Source organism: Pelecanus crispus, chromosome 3 (genome assembly GCF_030463565.1).
Source record: "Pelecanus crispus isolate bPelCri1 chromosome 3, bPelCri1.pri, whole genome shotgun sequence".
Taxonomy (NCBI): Eukaryota; Metazoa; Chordata; class Aves; order Pelecaniformes; family Pelecanidae; genus Pelecanus; species Pelecanus crispus.
The window spans coordinates 110,390,033-110,408,425 of NC_134645.1; the positions used below are offsets into that span (position 1 = coordinate 110,390,033).

The 18,393-nt window shown below is 40.6% G+C and overlaps 1 protein-coding gene across 1 annotated transcript; it reads right to left on the reverse strand.

Annotated features, from left to right (window-relative positions):
* Positions 1-1,790: 1,790 nt before the first annotated feature.
* TMEM18 (transmembrane protein 18) lies at positions 1,791-6,549 on the reverse strand. The gene is made up of 5 exons (XM_075707648.1): positions 6,487-6,549; positions 6,080-6,200; positions 3,713-3,767; positions 2,536-2,629; positions 1,791-2,446 (listed from the first exon to the last, which is right to left on the reverse strand). The coding sequence occupies exons 1-5, from the start codon at positions 6,532-6,534 to the stop codon at positions 2,360-2,362; spliced, it is 405 nt and encodes a 134-aa protein (XP_075563763.1). The 5' UTR covers positions 6,535-6,549; the 3' UTR covers positions 1,791-2,359.
* Between the last annotated feature and the right edge of the window lie 11,844 nt (positions 6,550-18,393).

Genomic DNA, 18,393 nt, shown 5'->3' on the forward strand with positions numbered 1-18,393 from the left:
GGTAATGCCACACAAAATGAAATAGTGTCTGAAAGTTCAACTACACTGAGAGGAAGAGGAAAGAGAATTTAAGCAAGCACAAGATTTTTTTTATTTCAGTTGGGATCCCCAAAGGTAGAGAGAATGTCTCTAATAAATCTTGTGCCAAGCAAAAGTAACACAAAATTGGGCAACAGAGAAAAAGTTGTATCTGTTATCTTGTCTATGTTATGCTAGAAAGGACAGTTCTAACTGCTGTATCTCACCAGTTCCACATACTTACAGAAGAGGGAATTTTCATTTTTTTCCAACCTCACACACAAGAAAGAAGACAAAATACTGAACTATTTGGGGAAATTTTGCCTTGGATGTGCTAAATAAGGCACAGTTTTCCACTGCAAGAGACTTGCTGCTTAGCTGCTCTGAACCACCTCATTTACTGTGAATCAAACTCATACATGCTGTGAAGCCAAAGGCTACTGATAACAGGCAGTATCTCAGTATGATGAGGCACTACAGCTTTAAGTGTGTGATACTGAAACAATTATGCATTGATATTGTTGCAGAACAGTTCACAAGAGGAAAGTCAGGAGCACAACATTTGTGTGGTCACGCTTAGGGCCATGTACGAACAATTGCGTACCTTTCCTCATCAAATCATAAGAGCAAAGTGGAACTTTTCTAAACCAGCCTAGGAGGACTCCATCTATCTATACAAAATTAAACAGGCCTGTTCCTTGGTCCTGAAGACAAGTGCCACAGCCTATCTTGCAGCCATCTGCATAGATTATATTTACTCCTTCAGAACAGGGACTGTTCCCAAAAAGGCACATGCTATCTACCAGACTAGAGGTGTTTTCATGGAGAAGTGAGTTGACACTACCCCACATTGCATCAAGACTTGAAACAGAATGGACTATTACAGGACAACATATCAAGCCTGCATCTATTTAGTTTGCTAATATAAAATAACCTAGCTGTCTGTAATTCTTGATAGAGCAATGAGTGAGGAGAGCCATGCTCAGTTAATCCATGGAAAAGGTAAAGAAGTGGATCCCAGACTAACACTGCACTGCCCTTCCACAATGCTGTGAAGCCCACTGGAAACAGTTTCGCTCTCTCCCGAACAGGAGACTCACAAACTGTGTATGCATATTCATCTGCTTATCTGCTTATTCAGGTCTGTATTTCCACTGTTGTGAAAACTATTCAAGTATTTAAAATTAATTTCACAACTACATGCAAACTTAAAAATGTACTAGTGTTCTGCGTTTTTGTACCCAACTGTTCTTCACATTAGTCCAAGTTCAATTTTGTAGATCATCTTTCCTATGTCTTAAATGGTATCTATTTTGGACAGAAGCTTAGGTCTCCACACAAAGGTTTAACTGCTTCCAGATACAACTTTTACTAAATATGTACGGACAGTCTTCCATTGTGTTCATTTCTCCCCACAAATCTCCTTAATTCAATAAAACCAGGTTACTCTGAGCAAAACTGAAGTCTTCTTCATTTTTACGAGTCAATTTTTCATTTTCAGTTATTTATTAAAAAAAGCAAAGCATAAAAAGAAGTAATCTAAAAAAAATAGGAACAAAATTGCATAGAACATTCTAAAGTTTCTCCCCTTCCTTTCTGTTCTATAAATAAGCAAAAATTGCTGCCAAAATTACATCCAGTTTTAAGAAAAGGTATTTATCTAGTGGCATTACAATCATGAAATGTAAATTGAAAAAAAATGCAGAGATCATTTTTAATTACACAAATGACATACAAGGTTTTACCAAACTTGTAATTTTTATGAGAAAAGAAAAAAAATCTCATTAAAAATTAATTCCAATTAACTCAATTTAAGATACAGTGGATAATTTTATTTATAAAATGCTACTGGCACACAATACACTTAGGAAGTATGAAACTTGATTTATAAAGAAGTTTAACGCTTCACAGAAGCATGGATTCCTGAGGTATTCTGAATACAATCCCTCATTTACTGAAATTCACAACACAGCTCCAATTGGCTTAAGCAGCAGAAGACTGGCTACTTAATAAACACACAGGTAAGACATACTTGAAAAATACCTAGGCAAACGGACACTGACTGCAAGATTGTGTCTCAACAATACCAATAGCCTTGGTCAGGGTGAAAACTATCTTACATGAAGGGCAGAAAGACCCATTAAGACTGGGTTTCTCAATTTCACGGCCAATTCAAATTTATTTAGATACCTGCTTTCACCTAATTGTCCGTGGCCACATGTCGCAAAGTCCTCTTGACATCAGACACAAAAACATTGCTGTTTTTGGATAAACATACAGAAGGACTGATTACCTGGACAAGTATTATTACAATTAAAAAAAAAAAAAGTGTTGGGTGTTTTCACTTCTTTTTCTCTTTTTCTGCTTTCATTCTGTGTAGTGTCTTCAGTTCTGTCATTATATTCAAAGTTTTGTAAACCCAGGTGACCTAAAAAATAAGTAAATTATTAAAACTAATCCACATACATTTACTTACCAATTTAATGAAAGCATCCATATAAATGAACACATACATACCACAATTATAACAGTATTCACCAGCAGCGGTGCTGAAAATACTAGTGAAATGAACATTCCTCTTGAATCAAAGTATTGGTATTTAGAAAACAGCCTGAAAGAAATAAAATAAAGAAAAATAAAAGAGGAAGCTTTATTCAGTGTAGTTCACTAACATCATACTTTCGCAGTAACTATTCAACACGGACATTGTACATATTATCCTACTTCTTGTGATCCCCAAGCATACACCAGCATTCTACTGTATTAAGTCAGAACAAAGAGACAGTCAGTATCTCGGCAGTTACGAATATTTACTACAACACCAGTCTTTCTTTTCTTTAAGGTCTTACTGTGCAAAACCTAAATAAAACAACCACAGATTAAGTAACTTACTAATGTGACCACATTAGTACACATATTTGTGCATCAGAAATCATACTTATCCTGAAGTGTCTGAAATGACTCTCTTAGGTATTTTAGTTACTCATATTAGAAAAGATAACAGAAATAGTAAGAGTAGCAAATCTGTAATTTAGGTCATGTATGCCTCAATTGGTACGTGAAGACTTACAATTAGATGCCTGCATAAAGTGGTGTTAAACACATAATTTCCAGTTACATCAGGGAAAGGTTAGTTCAGTGCTTATAAAAATAAGCCATTAGTTTAATTCTGGTATACAGGCTTAGTAAAACAGGCAATTTTTAATGTTTTTATGCATATAAGTAAGTATAAAATAGTAGTGATATTTTTGAGAAGTGGTGCTTAACTTCAGCTTATTAAACATGAATAGCTACCAAAGAAAATGCAACAAAAACAAAAGAAACAAACAAAAAAATCTAAGCTCATATCCTCTTCCCATTAACCATCCTACTCTGCTTTTCTCTTAGTTCTCCGACTAGTCAGTTTACAACCATCCATATAAACAGATTTTTAAGCCTAAATAAATACATACATAATAAATACATGCTAGTTATTAAAAACTACCTTTTATTATAAGCTAAGTGATAACTATGTTGTACTGTATGGTTTTGTTCAAAAGTTTTATATCAATCAATGCAAAAGGCCCTCTCCCATCATATTTTACTGACGCGGCATGAGTGACACTTTAAATTAATGCTTTCTGGGAATGATATGAGAAGAATAACATTTTTAGAACATTCATTTAAATGTGAAAATGAAAGTGAAACCATTTACCTCCAATTCATGGCTGCTAATTCATTTATATATTCAGCGCAGTACACTAAGCCCACTGTACAACAAAAGAAAAACATTAGGTTCAGTATTTCTTTAAAAATAAACTGCCATCAGTTCTGCCATGTATACTAAAGATGTATACATACCAGACATTAACAATCCTTGATCCCCAGAAGATCAAATTACACATTTAATATTTAATTGCACAAAGTCAATTCCAATTTAAATGTCCCATACAGTTACTAAGAAATATAAAGTGATCACAAAACACACCTACAAACAAACATAAAATCCATCTGAGCTTATAGGAGCTCAGGATACAAACAAATAAAAACAAAAAAAAAAACCCCAAAAGACCCCAATCAGTATTTTTTCCAACAATCTGTTTGGCGACTGTTTCAAAGTTAAGTCTGTAAAAAGAACTCCCCAGAACTGGTATGGAATTAAGTTATCCTTTTAGATGTTACATTGTCACACTGCTACAGCTAACATTACTATCTGAAGTTAGGGTACTAATTATATACAAGCATTTTGGTAAAATACAGACTTTGTTTGAATAGGTGTATAGTGGAGTAGTCAGGTGAAAACTAGCATATTCTTACTCAATAATTGAAGCCACCAAGACAGTAAGAAAATTCAGTGCAATCACACGTTTAACAGAAAAGCAATACAACTACTAAATGTTAAGCTTGTCCTTGTACCATTTTTCACAAGAAACAAAGCAAAAAAACCCAGATTCAGTGGCTAAAGATGACCTGCACAAGGCAACTAAACAACTAGTTTGATGATATGAACGAGTGCTATCTTGTTTTGCAATCATCTGGATTATCTCTGCTTGGTACTGCACAGTATAAACATACCTATAGCTGCTCAGCTGCCAAGGTAAACCAATGTGATAATTCTCCAATTTCCTCAGTTATTTCAGACTAGCTACAATACAAAATTATTTATATTGCAGACATCACAAAAGTGGTTCAGTTTTTCAGGTACAAACAAGGCTGGACTTAATATGGATATTTTTAAGCACTCTTCTTGTTAACAGGAAGTTTACATCATATCTGGGTTAAAAAGCCAGCAACGACCAGTTCCACTGCATTTTCCAATGCACTTAGACCTTGGGCATTCAAACTAGCGTTAGTAACACTGGGAATACTTTAGATAAGGACTCTAAAGTAAACAGCATGTCATTGGAAATTCTGAATGTCTAATATTAAAGAAAGAAAAACCTGTATTCTTACAGGGAACTTTCAGGCCTAATGTGTCATAAACAGGGCATTGTTATTTTCCCCTCTGTAGACCATTTTAAACTCTGCAGTTACAAGTGGGTGTATAGAAATTACTAAGGTTTTTAGATTCCTTTTTGGGGGTACTTAATATTATTGAAACCTTAGCTTTAGCTAAGTTATTTGCAGTTCTGAGGAAGCTATGCTTCCTCTCCACACTTGACTAGTTCACTAAATGGTATTTTAAAAAGTCAACATAGTCTTCAAGTGGCTTTTTCCCTGCAAATCCCTTTCAATTACTCATTCTTCCTGCAATCACAACAGGACTGAGGTACTGTGTAAAAAAACCCAACCCACCAGAAAATCCAACCCATGGCTAGAACCAAGGTACTGTTCACAATTCATGGATCTAACCCAAATCCATGCCATCTTAATTAAACCAAATACACTCTGCAAAGCTACTAGATCTTCATCCAGTCAGCTATAAATACACATCTTTGGCTAAGCAAGGCCACTGTGGATTCTCTGGCTGAAGCCTGATAAACCCTGAGGTAACACTAGCTGGTATTGCAACGTACCGAACCAGTCTTGCTCTTCCTCATGCCGTTATCACAGATGTCAGCAGGGCATATGGTGAAACCTGCTCCAGAAATGAATCCAGCTGAAAGCTGACCATATTCACTGAACTGCAGCATTAGAATAAGGCAGAGCAGAAAGCAACTGCTGGCTCTCAGCCAGTTTCTTTTCTGCTTCTCCAGCACAGCAACAATTTCTTGGGAAGCTGTGATACACACAGCATTTACCATGCAGAAATCTTACTGATCCCAGATCCTCACTAAGGCCAGAGTTTTAAGTCACTACTTCACACAGTCTTGGAAACTAAATAAATACATAGTTATAGGTCACAGCAGCTTCTATAACAGTTTAGCACGTACAGACACATGTGTTACTATAAGAGAAATAGTAATTTGCACGCACTCATCTGCTGCAAAGCATAAAACCGTGCACTGTGCAAGTACGTGAAGAAAACGGTTATGATTAAGAGACCAAAAGAAGCTATTAGACAGTATTAGCAGCTTAAACAATGCGCATGGCCTTTATCACCCGAATGCCAGTTCACGGAGGCATGAATACACGGACTCACCCATGCAGAGGAAGTGCCCAATTTGCACCCGGTAGTGCTGGAAAGAGATGCATGTTAGGAGGAAGCAGAGGACGTGGAAAACCGCCAGTCCCACCAGCCAGGGCTCGGACCAGTCCGTTTTCTACGGACAAAATGAAAGGAGATTAGGCTATGGCAGGAGATGGAGCGTCCCCAGGCAGCTAGAGCGAGCAGCTTGCCTTCACCCGCCCCGAAACGACAACCGGTTTCAGTCACGGACCGCGCTCACCAGCCCGCCCCGTGTCAGGCTGGGGAAGGTGCGAGCAGCCCTGCGCGGCCTTCCCCCCTCCCCGCCACCGGAGGGGCGCAGGCACACACGGAGGCTGATGCCTCCTCCTCCTTCCCTCTCCGCGGGCGGGCAACCGGCCCGGCTCCGGCCCCCTCCTCACCGCCAGGACGGTGGACACCCCCGGTGGGCTGCTCAGCGGCTTCTCCATGGCGGCGGCAACGCCGCTAATGGCGGCCGCCGAAGTCTCGCGAGAAGTCGCCCAACGGCCGCCGCGGCGGCCGTTGGGCGACTTCTCGCGAGACTTCGGCGGCCACCGGTTCCCTGCCTCTCCTGAGGGGAGCACCGAGTCAGAGCCATCTCTCCCGCTTCTGTGACTGTAGCCGTGTTCCTCAAAAAACCCCCCCTTTCCTTTTCAGAAGAGGGGCAAGAAGCCCTCGTTACGTTTTCAGCGTTTGTTACCGACGTTAGGAAGCTACGCGAGAGTGTTTTTTGTCACCGTCTGCTCACTGGAGTCAGGCCGGTGTCGAGGGCGTTCAGGGTGCGTTGGATCTGCGGCCCAGCATTGGTGTTGGCTTTTTGGGCTGCTCTTGGCAACACTCGGTGTCCGGCTTCGGCTGCTTCAGGGGTGGAAGTGCAGAAAAAAGCGAGTTTTAAGCCCAGCTGGAAATTTCTGACAAAAAACCCCAGTTGAGCACTCCAGACAGGAATTTAAGTCAAGTGAAAAATACTTTTTTTTTTTTCCCAGATGAAAAAAACCCCGTATTAATTAGTTACTGTACAATGGAAAGTGAACAAGACATTTAAAAGGTTAAACCTCTCATTTATAATTCCTTTTGCTAAATGCATGTAGGTCTGGAAGAACCAACCACTCTTAAAGACCTGTCATTTAAACAGAGACTTCAAACTCCGATTCCTATCAACTAAGCCGGGAGACTTCATAAATCCTAATAGGATTAGCTTTGCCAAACAAACCATCCTGTCATACATATCTCCGCATTCTGCTTTCATGGAATTATTTTTTCTGACACTTTGGCTTATCAGATGGGGAGCTTGGCTTTTTTTCAAAATGTTTGGAAGTGCATGTGTAAGTAAATATAACAAATACTATCTTCATTTAGTCTACCATATAGCCAAATACAGGTCATCACTGTGAACTAGTCTCTTTTCACTGTCACACTTCTGCGATTTAGTGTGAGATACCTGAAACTGAGGATGTATTTCTCTGTTTTGCTTTAGATTTTTGGTGGGTTTTTTTCTGAAAAACAATAATATCTGGAGGCCAATCGAGGCTTTTTCTTAAAGCATTGTAAAATAAAGTAGAGTGATGCAAAGGTGGTCATTTCTACTACCATTCTGCTCTTAATTTTAAGACTGGGGGAAAAAAAGATGTTTTGATTCCACATTGTAGTTTGGGAAATAAGAGCAGAAGAAATTGACTTGTCATTTGGAAAGTCTTATGGCTAATGTAACAAATCAAATAGGTTTGGATTTTTGTAAATGAGGAATCAGTTTTTGTAATTGCTCGGTGGTTGACTACAGTAACCATCTGCACTAGCTGAAGGGCTTCAGTGGATGAAGGATATAGTAGCTGCTTTATGAGTGGATTATGCTGGTCAGTGGTGAATCTGTGATGCAGACATGCTGGGTGGATAGGAAGTTAGTGGGCTATTATAGCTACAACATGCTGTATTAAAAAAAAAAAAAATTCATGTAGCTTTTACTGTCAGCCACTGTAGCAGCAACGGAAACTTTTTATAGGGAAATCGGAGTTGCTTCTTTAAGGTTGACTAGGATAAAGTCAATAATGCTGTTTGTCAGCAGGTGGTAGCAGATACATAAGTATTACCAGATCTTTTGTGTGGTATAGGTTACCTTTCACTATTTTTAGTGGAGAATGAAAAGAGAAACAGAAGATACTGAAAAGGTAACAAATGGATACATTGCTCTTGCGTAGGGAAAAACCTGTTTATTTGTCCTTTTACAGCTTCTTCACAGAGCCAGTATGCTACATTTAGATCCAAATTTTAAAAATAACTCTAGTGACCAGAAATATACAGTACTAGTGAAAATACATAAATATTTCTGTTCTTGTTACTATAAGTAACTTTAGTTTCTAAAACTCAGTCTCGGTTTTCTGTTGTAAAATTCAGATTCCTATGTGATTTCTTTCCGCACTACAGTATTATCCAAGTAGATTGGATAAAAGATAAAAAAAAAGTAGATTGGTAAAAGGAATTTTTTTCCAGTTTAACAACTGAAAAACTTAATTTGCTTTACATAGGAAAGGATCTAAAATTGCACGTTTAGCCTCAGTTCAGGTTGCTGAAAGAACAAGCTGGGTGGTGAAAAAGCCTACTTACAATAGGGAATCCCAAACTTAAATGCTGAATGATGTTTCTAGTGGTAGCCCTAGATAGAATCATAGAATCGTTTAGGTTGGAAAAGACCTTTAAGTTCATCCAGTCCAGCCATTAACCTACACTACCAAGAATGTTTGCTAGCAGGTCTTATGGTGCTGTACTAGAGACCACTTGGCCTTTTATACTTGCTGCTGAGGAGAATGCAGCTCTGATTCTCTACAAGAATGGAAAGGAACTTTTGGTTTTGAAGTTCCCTACAAGTATGGGAAATGTTTCATTTATTTTATTTTATGAGTCTTTGAATTAGTAGATAGTTAGATAATTTTTAATGGTCTTGTTTCATTAGGATCCTGAGATATAGGTTTGCTTTTGTGATAATGCATTTTTAGTTTCTGCCTTAAGAGGCTAAAGTGCTTTGCAATATAAGATCCATATTTAAAATACCTTTGAAAAATTAAATATCTGCTGTCCTTGTGCTGAGCAAACCATGTCCTACACCATTTTATTCTTTGCATTTGATATATTAAATGTTCTGTCTTTGCAGGGTGTGCTGCTGCTGCATTGTAAACTGGATTTTGTTTACAAGGGATGGGGTTGTCTTGAGCTAGCTAAGATTTTCAAGCCTTTGTAGGTGAAACAGTTTACAACAGTCTCAAATTAAACAGGCAGTTTCTTGGGGAAATGTTATGAGGAACTTTCTTGTCTTTAAACGTCAATTAAAATATACAAAATGCAAAATATAAATAGCTTATAAATGTCTTCACCTGATGAGGTAGGTCAATGTGACAACAGATGCATCCTCTGATCCCCTGATCAGAGGTTACATGTCAGGATTGTTGGATCACAGCCTGCAGTTATTTTGCTGTCCTTGTCCATAACATGTGTGTTTATCTACAGCCACCCAGTCTTTGAGGGTCTTCTTGGATCTGGTGAGGCTCAGGTTTGTCTTTGGGTGTCCCTGAGCTTGATCTCCAGGCAGAGATCTCTGAATGCAGAACCAGGAATTCTTACTATATTCTTACAGCAACTGTAACCTTGACAAACAAGCAAAGTACCTGGGCATCCCTGTTCCATTACAGTTGTTAACAGTTAACTCAAGCGACAGTAATATAGCAACGTCTATATAACTTTTATTCACTACTTCATGTGGGATTCATCTCATCAGCTGAATCTGGGCAGATGTAGTGAAGATCGTTGCATGAGTGGGTGGGTTTATACAGGTTACACTCAGTGACAGGGTTGGGAGGCTTTCACTGTTTTTTGCGATCCTTCTGTTTGACACTGAAGTCAGGTGGGTGGCTGCCTTTGCCAGGCAGGGTGGGTGAACTGCTGCTTCCTGCTGCTTCTCCTGCCAGCCAGGGGACGCTTGGTGAAGGGTTGGTTCTGAGGGCATGATCTGAGTCTTCAGCAGCATAAGATGTGCAGACCCCCAATGAGGATGATCTGGTTTTCTCACTGAGAGGGAACTAAGGTTCTGGAGGGATGTTACCGGAGCTGCTCTTTCATTTTCCCCTCCCTTTTTCCAAGCTATTCTCTCCCCTTTCCACATTCCCCACTGCCCATCTCTTCCTTTCTCTGCTAATGTAATCATGAACACATGTCGGGCAGTGCACTGGACCCTGCTGTCTGCCACCCAAGGATGTGGGCAGAGCTGAGATTCTCCCAGGTGGCACATGGCAGGTAGCTTGGGGGACAAAAGGAAGGATTAACGGGTATCTTCTGTGTCTCCATTAGAGAGAGAAAAAGCTGTAAAAAGACAAGCAAGCTAGTGAATGGGGCAGCCCCTCACCAGAGCCTCAGTCAAGGCAGAGGTAGGAGGTGGGTACATGTTGGGGCTAGTGACACGTATACCAAATTTCTGTGCTTTGCAGAGATCCCACTGCCCAGTTCTGCTGTGGGGACAGGGGCTGCTCAGCTCTGCACCTCCTGCCTGTCTCCCAGCCTGCTCCTGTTGGAGTAGTCTGCTGCTGCACTGCATGTCTTGGATAGTCTTTTCAGAGCTTTGAGACGCCTGAGTGATTTCAGTATGAAAACAGACTGAGCCTGGGAGAGGAGTCTGGATGATCATTGTTGCTGTGGTCACTTCCAGGCCATCGTTTTTATCTGCCCTGAAGATTTTCCTTGTTGTCATGGTTGTGCTGAAAAGCTGTCTTAAATTTGCATTTGCTTCCCAATGCAACTGAAGTGAGTCTGGGTCTGGTATTCATTCTAATACACATTTCACTAAAATCCTTCACCTTCCCTGTCCTTGCCATTATTGAATAATTATTTTTGAGTGCTTCCATTATTTTTGCAGCTGCTGTCATCTCTTTACCTTTTTATAGTACCAGCTTTTATTGGTTATGATGTACTTGGAAAATAGTAATAATAATAGTGTTTTAAAGATTTCTTTAGAAATAGAATTTAAAACTTGCTGTGGTTGTTTTGTGTATGGCATTTGTGGGTGTCAGGTTTAGATGACGGATGCCACTTCATCTAACCTTGAGGTTAGGCCTGCTTTTGAGAAAGAGAGTTGGACTGGATGACCTACATTGTTCTGTAATTTTGATTTCCCAGTGATACAGACTGGGACTGACTGGCTGGGGAACAGCACTGCTGAGCATGACCTGGGGGGCCTGGGGTTAAAAAGCTGAACATAAACCAGCAATGTGCCCTGGCAGCAAACAGTGCCAACAGTCTCCTGGGCTGTACTAACAACATATCCAGGAGATTAAGGGATTCAGCATTCATTAAGCCACATCTGCATCTAGCTTTGGGTACCTCAATGCAAGGACGATCATGATAAACTGGTAAAAGTTCAGCAGAGAGACAAAATGTTCAGGGAGTTGAAGCATTTTTCCTGGGGGCAGGCGGTGGGGTGCTGAAGGGAACTGGACTTGTTTGGCCTGGAGAAGAGGGAGCTCCAGGGGGAAACCTAATAGCAACCTGCCAGTGCTCATGAGGAGCTTATAAAAAAGATGGAGCCAGGCTTTTCTGGTGGTATGGTGGGAGGACAAGATGCAATGGGCAAAAATTGAACCTAGAAGTTTGAGCTGGATATAAGGAAAAGCCTTTTCCCCATGAGGACAATCAAACAGTGGAACAGGTTATCCAGAGGGGTTGTGGGGTGTCCATTCTTGAAGGTTTTCAGGACCCAGTTGGATAAAGCCCTGAGCAACCTGGTCTGGCCTCATAGCAGACCTTCCTTTGAGCAGGAGGTTGGAATGACCTCTCCTCTCCTAACGTCCCTTCCAACCTGAATTATTCTGATTCCGTGATTCCTCAATTTAAATGAGAAAAATCAACTGTTTATTTGTGTTCACTAAACAATATTGCATTAGCCTGGAAAAGAAATTAATGTTTTTGTATGTTTTTTTCAGAATCTTATTCCCTTAACTTGATCTCTTTCATCCACTTCCTGTCAGGGCTTTTTCCTCAGTGTAGATTAGCTTCAGGCTTCTTCAGGCTTACTTTTCTTTCTCCACTATCCTCAAACCATACAGGCAGTCTGAAATACAAATGTCTTTTTGTTCTCCACGTACCAACATGACTGCCTATTAAATTATTCCACTAATGCCACCAAATTCTCCTCAGAATTCTTTCAAAGCCCTGCTGTGTTCTGGCAAAACAACTGGATTTTACTTCTGTTGGCATCTTTGTCCAGTGTAGAAAAGGCCAAACATAGCTGCAAGCAAAAAGCAGTCCTGACAGTCTTAGATCCTGCTCTTAATTATACACTTTACATTCTCTTTGACTCCCTCTGAAGTTTCCTTCTCTCAGAATTGCTGCGTTGATTGATTTTCAGCTCGGAAGTACCACCTTGTGTTATTCCACAGGATGGTATGGAAATTAAATACCTTTACATTTCTTTGATGTGCAATTGCATTGCACCTGGCACATAATACAGTGCATTTAAGTTGCAACACAGCTATTGTAATAAAAGGGCAAGGAGGAATAGAGGTATTTAGGATGTGCAGGGCAACTTCCATGATTGTGTCTGATCTGATTGCAGAACTTGATGTCAGCGTTGTATTTTCTGCTTCAGGGCATGCCCTTAGGCACATCCCCACCACTCCCACCCCTCATTCTTAACATGCAGGGGAAGTAGATGCTGCATGGAGCAGGGAGTGGCAGGAGCAGGATCAACAACTGGAAGAGACACTTTTTTGAACATATCGTTGTTCTGAGAGATCTCAGCCTTTTCATCTGTGAGGCTGAATACTCGATACAAATCTTGTACTTTGGAGCTCCTGCTGCTTCTTCCTTATTGTCTTCCTCTAATGAATCAAGATTGAAGGGTGGAAAACAGGTAGTAATTCAGCAACAAAGACAGCCAAGAGCCGGAAAGCCAGTATATCCACCTGTTGATCCTGGAACTCTGCATGGTTATCACTTTCTGGTATTTGTCTGTTGCGTATCCTTAACAGTCCATAGCTCTGACCAAATGTCTCAGACCATCTGAGCATGTTAGCAAAGGTCTGATCTCTGGATATAGAAATCAGGACGCACACATTATAAACACTTATATAAGATACGTTGGATAAGATATAGTTGGACATTAGGAGAAGGTTCTTCACTGACAGGGTGGTCAGTCACTGGAACAGGCTCCCCAGGGAAGTGGTCATGGCACCAAGCCTGTCAGAGTTCAAGGAGCATCTGGACGACGCTTTTAGTCATATGGTTTAGTTCTAGGTAGTCCTGCGAGGAGAAGGGAGTTGGACTCGATGATCTGTATGGATCCCTTCCAACTTGAGATACTCTATGATTCGATTCTATGATTCTATACTTTCAAATATGGCAATAATTGCAAAGCTATAAACATTTGTACATTTAACACATGACAATACTGAGTAGTACCTATCAGCCTGTTCTTAGTATCTGTGTGCTAAAAGCATACGACCTGAGAGTATTCACATGTTGCAATTTTCTGGCACAGGTGTGGGAGCTCCACTACAACATCTTGCATCAGGAGGGCTGAGAAGCAGGCAGTTAATCCTCCTCCAGCTTTTTTGCAGTTCGAGGCTTTATAGATTCATAGGTTGTTCCACAGGGTTGTTCCCTCATGATTGGTGGGATATGTCTCTAGGCTTTGCTGGTCTATTCCTGATTGGCTGGGGGTGTTGCTGTGGTGATGATGTTTTGACTTGTTCACACACCACTCTTCACAGGCAATGTGATATTATATGTATTTTAATTCAAGGTTGTCTCCCATAATAGTACACCAGTGCTGACAAGTCCACTGTTGGAAGATTGTGACAGAGGTTTTAGATAGTGTTCTGTATATCGATTTTATATGACACTTCTGTGTTGGAAATTTCAGTGAAATCATCAGAGAGTTGGAGTTATGAGGATTTCCCAACTGTGCTGAGATACACATCTTTATCAGGTGTCCTGCATGAGAGATCCTACTGCAGAGAAAAGGAAGCGTGCACATTAAACTTTGTAGGTGCCTGTGGTAGGGACAGATTCGAAGTTCCTCTCAAACCTGAATCGTCATCCTTGTACAAGGAATAGATTTGTGGATGGAAGCTTTGAAGCACTGGAAAGGGAATTGTGGGAGAGTCAAATCAGAAAAAAAGGTTAGGAAGCTAACACACAGCATGCCTAGAAAACCTGTGGGAAAAGTCAAGTTGCACAGACAACTCCAAGTCAGTGATGAACGCAAGAAGCAGACTGCACAGAGCATTTTGGGCAAAGACTAAATTTTAGAGCTGCAGACCAAATTGTTGCAGACCTAATTGCAGAATTCTTAGTTGCAGACCTAATGTTTGCAGTTGCAAGATTGTGTGATATTTGGAAAGTGAAACACATAAAAATGGATCTGTTTTTAAAATTGCTGTTGGCAAAGGAACATTTTCACGAGAGTGGCTGTACATAGGGCACGTTGAAGTGCTGTACTTTGCAAAAGGTAGCCAATTTCAAATTGAGAGTCGTGAGTTTTAGATGGAAAAAGCTCATGTTCTGTTGAAATAGAGGAATTCAGCAAGAAATATGTATCTGCCCAGTAACTATGTCCCACCCTTCCTTCCTGGAAAAGTATTCTACAACTGGGGATCCCTTTCCTCCAGCTCCTTCCTCCCATTTTTACTTTCTGTGTCCAGTCCGTCCGTTCCCTGCTTGTACCATAACCAGTACTGCCAGAAAGTAAGGTAATAGCCATTTGTTTAAAAAAAAATCATCCCCTGCAATGCCTTTTGATGGCATACCAGAAAATACAAAATAAGAAAGAAAAAACACAGCAGAGGAAGGACAATGACAAAATATGGTAACACCTGCAGCACCACTGAAAATCTATTCCAGAGCCTGCATTATCAATTAAAGGATAATGCTTATCTGTGTGCTTGGCCCCACACAGAGCAATACATGGAACGGCACCTTCAACATTCACCCTTTTGCAGTCTTTGTCGCAGCATCCTTTCCTTGTTACTGCTGTTCTGTCTGAGTGGAATTAAATTTTACCCTGCTTAACAGCACTGTCTGTCTATGGTTTCAGAACAGACTCTCCTAATGCACTGCCAGATGCTGCATTTACATGAGTATGGGTAACACACAGTCACATAAGGGCAGGGAGAGAAACCAATTCACTGTTGTCCTAATGAAAACAAATTAAATGTATGATCGTATGAAAATAGCTGCTCTGCCTTCCTTTCTCCCTATCCCTTAAGTCAAACTACTGCAGCTATGTGGAAACATGGCTTCATTGTGTCATTAGCTGTTGCTAGGGGAAAGATACAGGCATAGATCTTTTCCTTATGGGTTAGGACTGGGCTTTCACCACTAGCAATAGATAGGCAATCTGCCAGAAGTCATGAACCACAGGAATTAACCATCTCCCACCAGTAGTATACTGAGTCAAAGTCAGAGCTCTAACATTACCAAATCCCTTCCGTTTCAGAACTTCCCATGCTGAGACTCCAGGATATTAGGATGTTCTCACTGGGGAGGGTGGTTAATCTCCTTTTTCCAGAGTCTTTGAATATCTTTCAAGAGGGTCCTCTGGTCTCTTCCAGGCCCCAGAGACTGCAGGCTGGGTAGTGCTGTACCCTGTTTTTCCTTCTCCCAGACAAAATTCTTCAGCTCCCTGTAACAGGATGGATTTGCCTGGGTTTAGCAGAGACTTAGTTTCTGTCCCCATTTTTCAAATATTGCCTTCATTTTTTCTTTTAACTTGATGTGACATTGATTGTCTAGGAGGGCACTCGGCACAGATCAGCTTCCTTGTGACCTCGGCAGACTGCCATCAGGGTGTTTAACCTCCCACTGAAATTTTTGGTCCTTTCCCTGACCACGTTCACCATCTCTTGACAGAATCGAAGTGGTGACCCTCAGGTAGCTGCCCGTGGTTTGATTATCCTGAAACGAAAATGTAATGATGGTAAAAGATCGCTTACATTGATGAGGTAAATACTGTGTTAAAGTTGTCCTCTTTGGAAGTAGAAAGGCCAGGTGTAAGTTTGTGTCTGTCAGCTAGCAGTTTGCAGTGATGATGCCACCAAGATGCTGCTCTGGCTTTTATTTTCTTTGGAAAGCCCAGAAGCTTGTGACCAATCTCCAATTACCTTCCTGGTCATTTTGGATTTCCTTCAACTGCAGAGGAAGGACGAAGCATGTAAATATTTCCAGAACTGTTGCTTGTATATAGCAGGAGGACTTCAGAGTTGCTGAATTCGTGCATTAAAGGCTGTACTTTGTGTCCCCACTAACACTGGGCACTCTGGATTGCATCCCAGGATGAAGCTTTCTGCTTAGTTCAGGAGAGGAACCATAGTGTGTGCACAGGCTGTGTATCCCTGTAACTCTGAGCGCGGATACTTAGCACATTCATACCTAGGAGAAACGATGCTGCTCACTAAACCGCTAATGTAGATCCACCTTAACTGTTCAAGTTCAGTATGTTATCCCCAGAATATTTCATATTTGAAGAAATCTGTGAGAGTTTTCTTCCATGGAAACATTCAGATTGATACTTATTTCAGTTTGTTTCTGTTTAAATTGAGGGAATTAAATACTTGTCTGTGTATTTGATAGTTTATCCATTTAACATATAAAGGAATAATCAAAATACTGGATTTAGTATCTGTTAACTACTAATTATTGCTATTTTCTTGCAGATATGGGGGGTATTTTTGAGGGCTTACCTCTGATTTTTGTTTTAGTGCTGTTACCAGGCTAAGGTTGTTATAGGAAAGCATTCTTTTTATTGACTATTACTGAACTGGTAGGTCATTAAGATGTGCTTGTCAGTGTCCAGTAGCAGATTCCTAGGGAAGAATATAAGAACAGGACATTCAGATAGTGATACTTACCCAGTAGATTCTCTGCGTATCTTGCAGCAGTTTGGTTTTGCATGAGAGCTGGAAGGAATTTTTTGTGACTGAGATTTGAACTGAAGTTTCTAAAGGCTCACTGCAAAACCTTAACCAATTCCTGGTGAATGCCAGAAACAGGTTTAAAGAGTGTTGTCATCAAAATACATGTGCAATAAAACCGGTATCAATTCGGCTAGTTGTTAGGCTAAGCATACTTCAGAACGTAGTAGGTGGCGAGGGAAAAAAACTGGCATTCAACAGTCTTCTGTTAAGAACAGTAGGTGGCACTCTTACTTTGTTTTTCCTGGGTACATTACTTTTTCAGGAAGATTGTATCATTTGAAGCGGTGTTCACAAAACAGGTTTTGAGATACACTCAGATGAAGGAAGTTTTGTGCTATAGATCCTCATCCTAATAAAAAGCCCAGCATACCTTTTAAGTTTATGGAACAGTACCTATGCTTCCTGCAGGTGTTAATAATTGCCCTTTTAGTCCCTACTGCTAAATACATTCTGTGGGAACAAAGACCCTGTCGACTTTTGTAGGACCCTACTTGTTGCTAGAGAAAAGATGCAGGCAGAGATCATTTTCCTTAAAGGTTAGGAAAGCAAGAAAATTTCACCAGTAAGAAAAGAATTGTGTTGGGTATCTCTGTGGAAATACTGAAAACTGTTAATTTTTTTCTGTGTGTCTGCTGTAAGCCAACACTACTTCAGGTATGTCTGCCCCATGCACATTATACTGTGCGGTGCATGAGAAACAGCATGTGCTTTGCTTCAGTTATGCTGTGTCCTACAGCTGTTGCTGCTACCAGTAAGAAAGAGAAGTCTGCATTTGGACCAGGAGAGAACTGGTGAACAAGAGGGCAGCAGCCAAAGCAATTCTGAGCTTTCCAGCCATGCCATACATACAAAGCCTGAGCACTCACTGTGTTTAGCTAGTAGTGCCCTGTGACATGCTTTTACTAAGCAGAATTTCTTTCTGGTGTACTTGGTCACTGCTGCCTTCAAAGCACATTTATTACTCTTTATTTAAGGCTACTTTGAGATTTATGGGGACAAGGGAATTATCTCAGGGTACTGGTGGCTTCGAGACTCTGCTGTGTTCCCTAGTGCAACTTGAAATGTGGACCCCGGTGGCTGTTCTTGGTGTCTTTATTGAGGCTGCCTCTGGAGCGTCAGCTGGCTGCGTAGAAGTGGAGAACCTCCATGTGATGATGTGATGGACAGTAGAATCTTGACATAAAATTTAGTTTCTAAAAGAAGGGAAGATCTGACTTTCTGAGAGGACTGGTTGCATTACTAGGTAAGCAGTTCATCCTCCCTTAGTTTCTTCATTTTGAATATACAGCACTCAAGTGTTTAGCTAAAGCAGGTTTTGGCCATCTCTTAGGTGAAAGCAGATTATTGTGGGCAGAT

What these genes read in the sequence shown, in the direction of transcription:
- TMEM18 (XM_075707648.1), bottom strand. Translation starts at nt 6,534, where the DNA reads ATGGAGAAGCCGCTGAGCAGCCCACCGGGGGTGTCCACCGTCCTGGCG. An exon ending in TGGGCACTTCCTCTGCATGG is followed by an intron (nt 3,768 to 6,079) that starts GTGAGTCCGTGT and finishes TTTGTTGTACAG; the next exon opens with TGGGCTTAGTGTACTGCGCT. An exon ending in TTAGCAGCCATGAATTGGAG is followed by an intron (nt 2,630 to 3,712) that starts GTAAATGGTTTC and finishes TATTTCTTTCAG; the next exon opens with GCTGTTTTCTAAATACCAAT.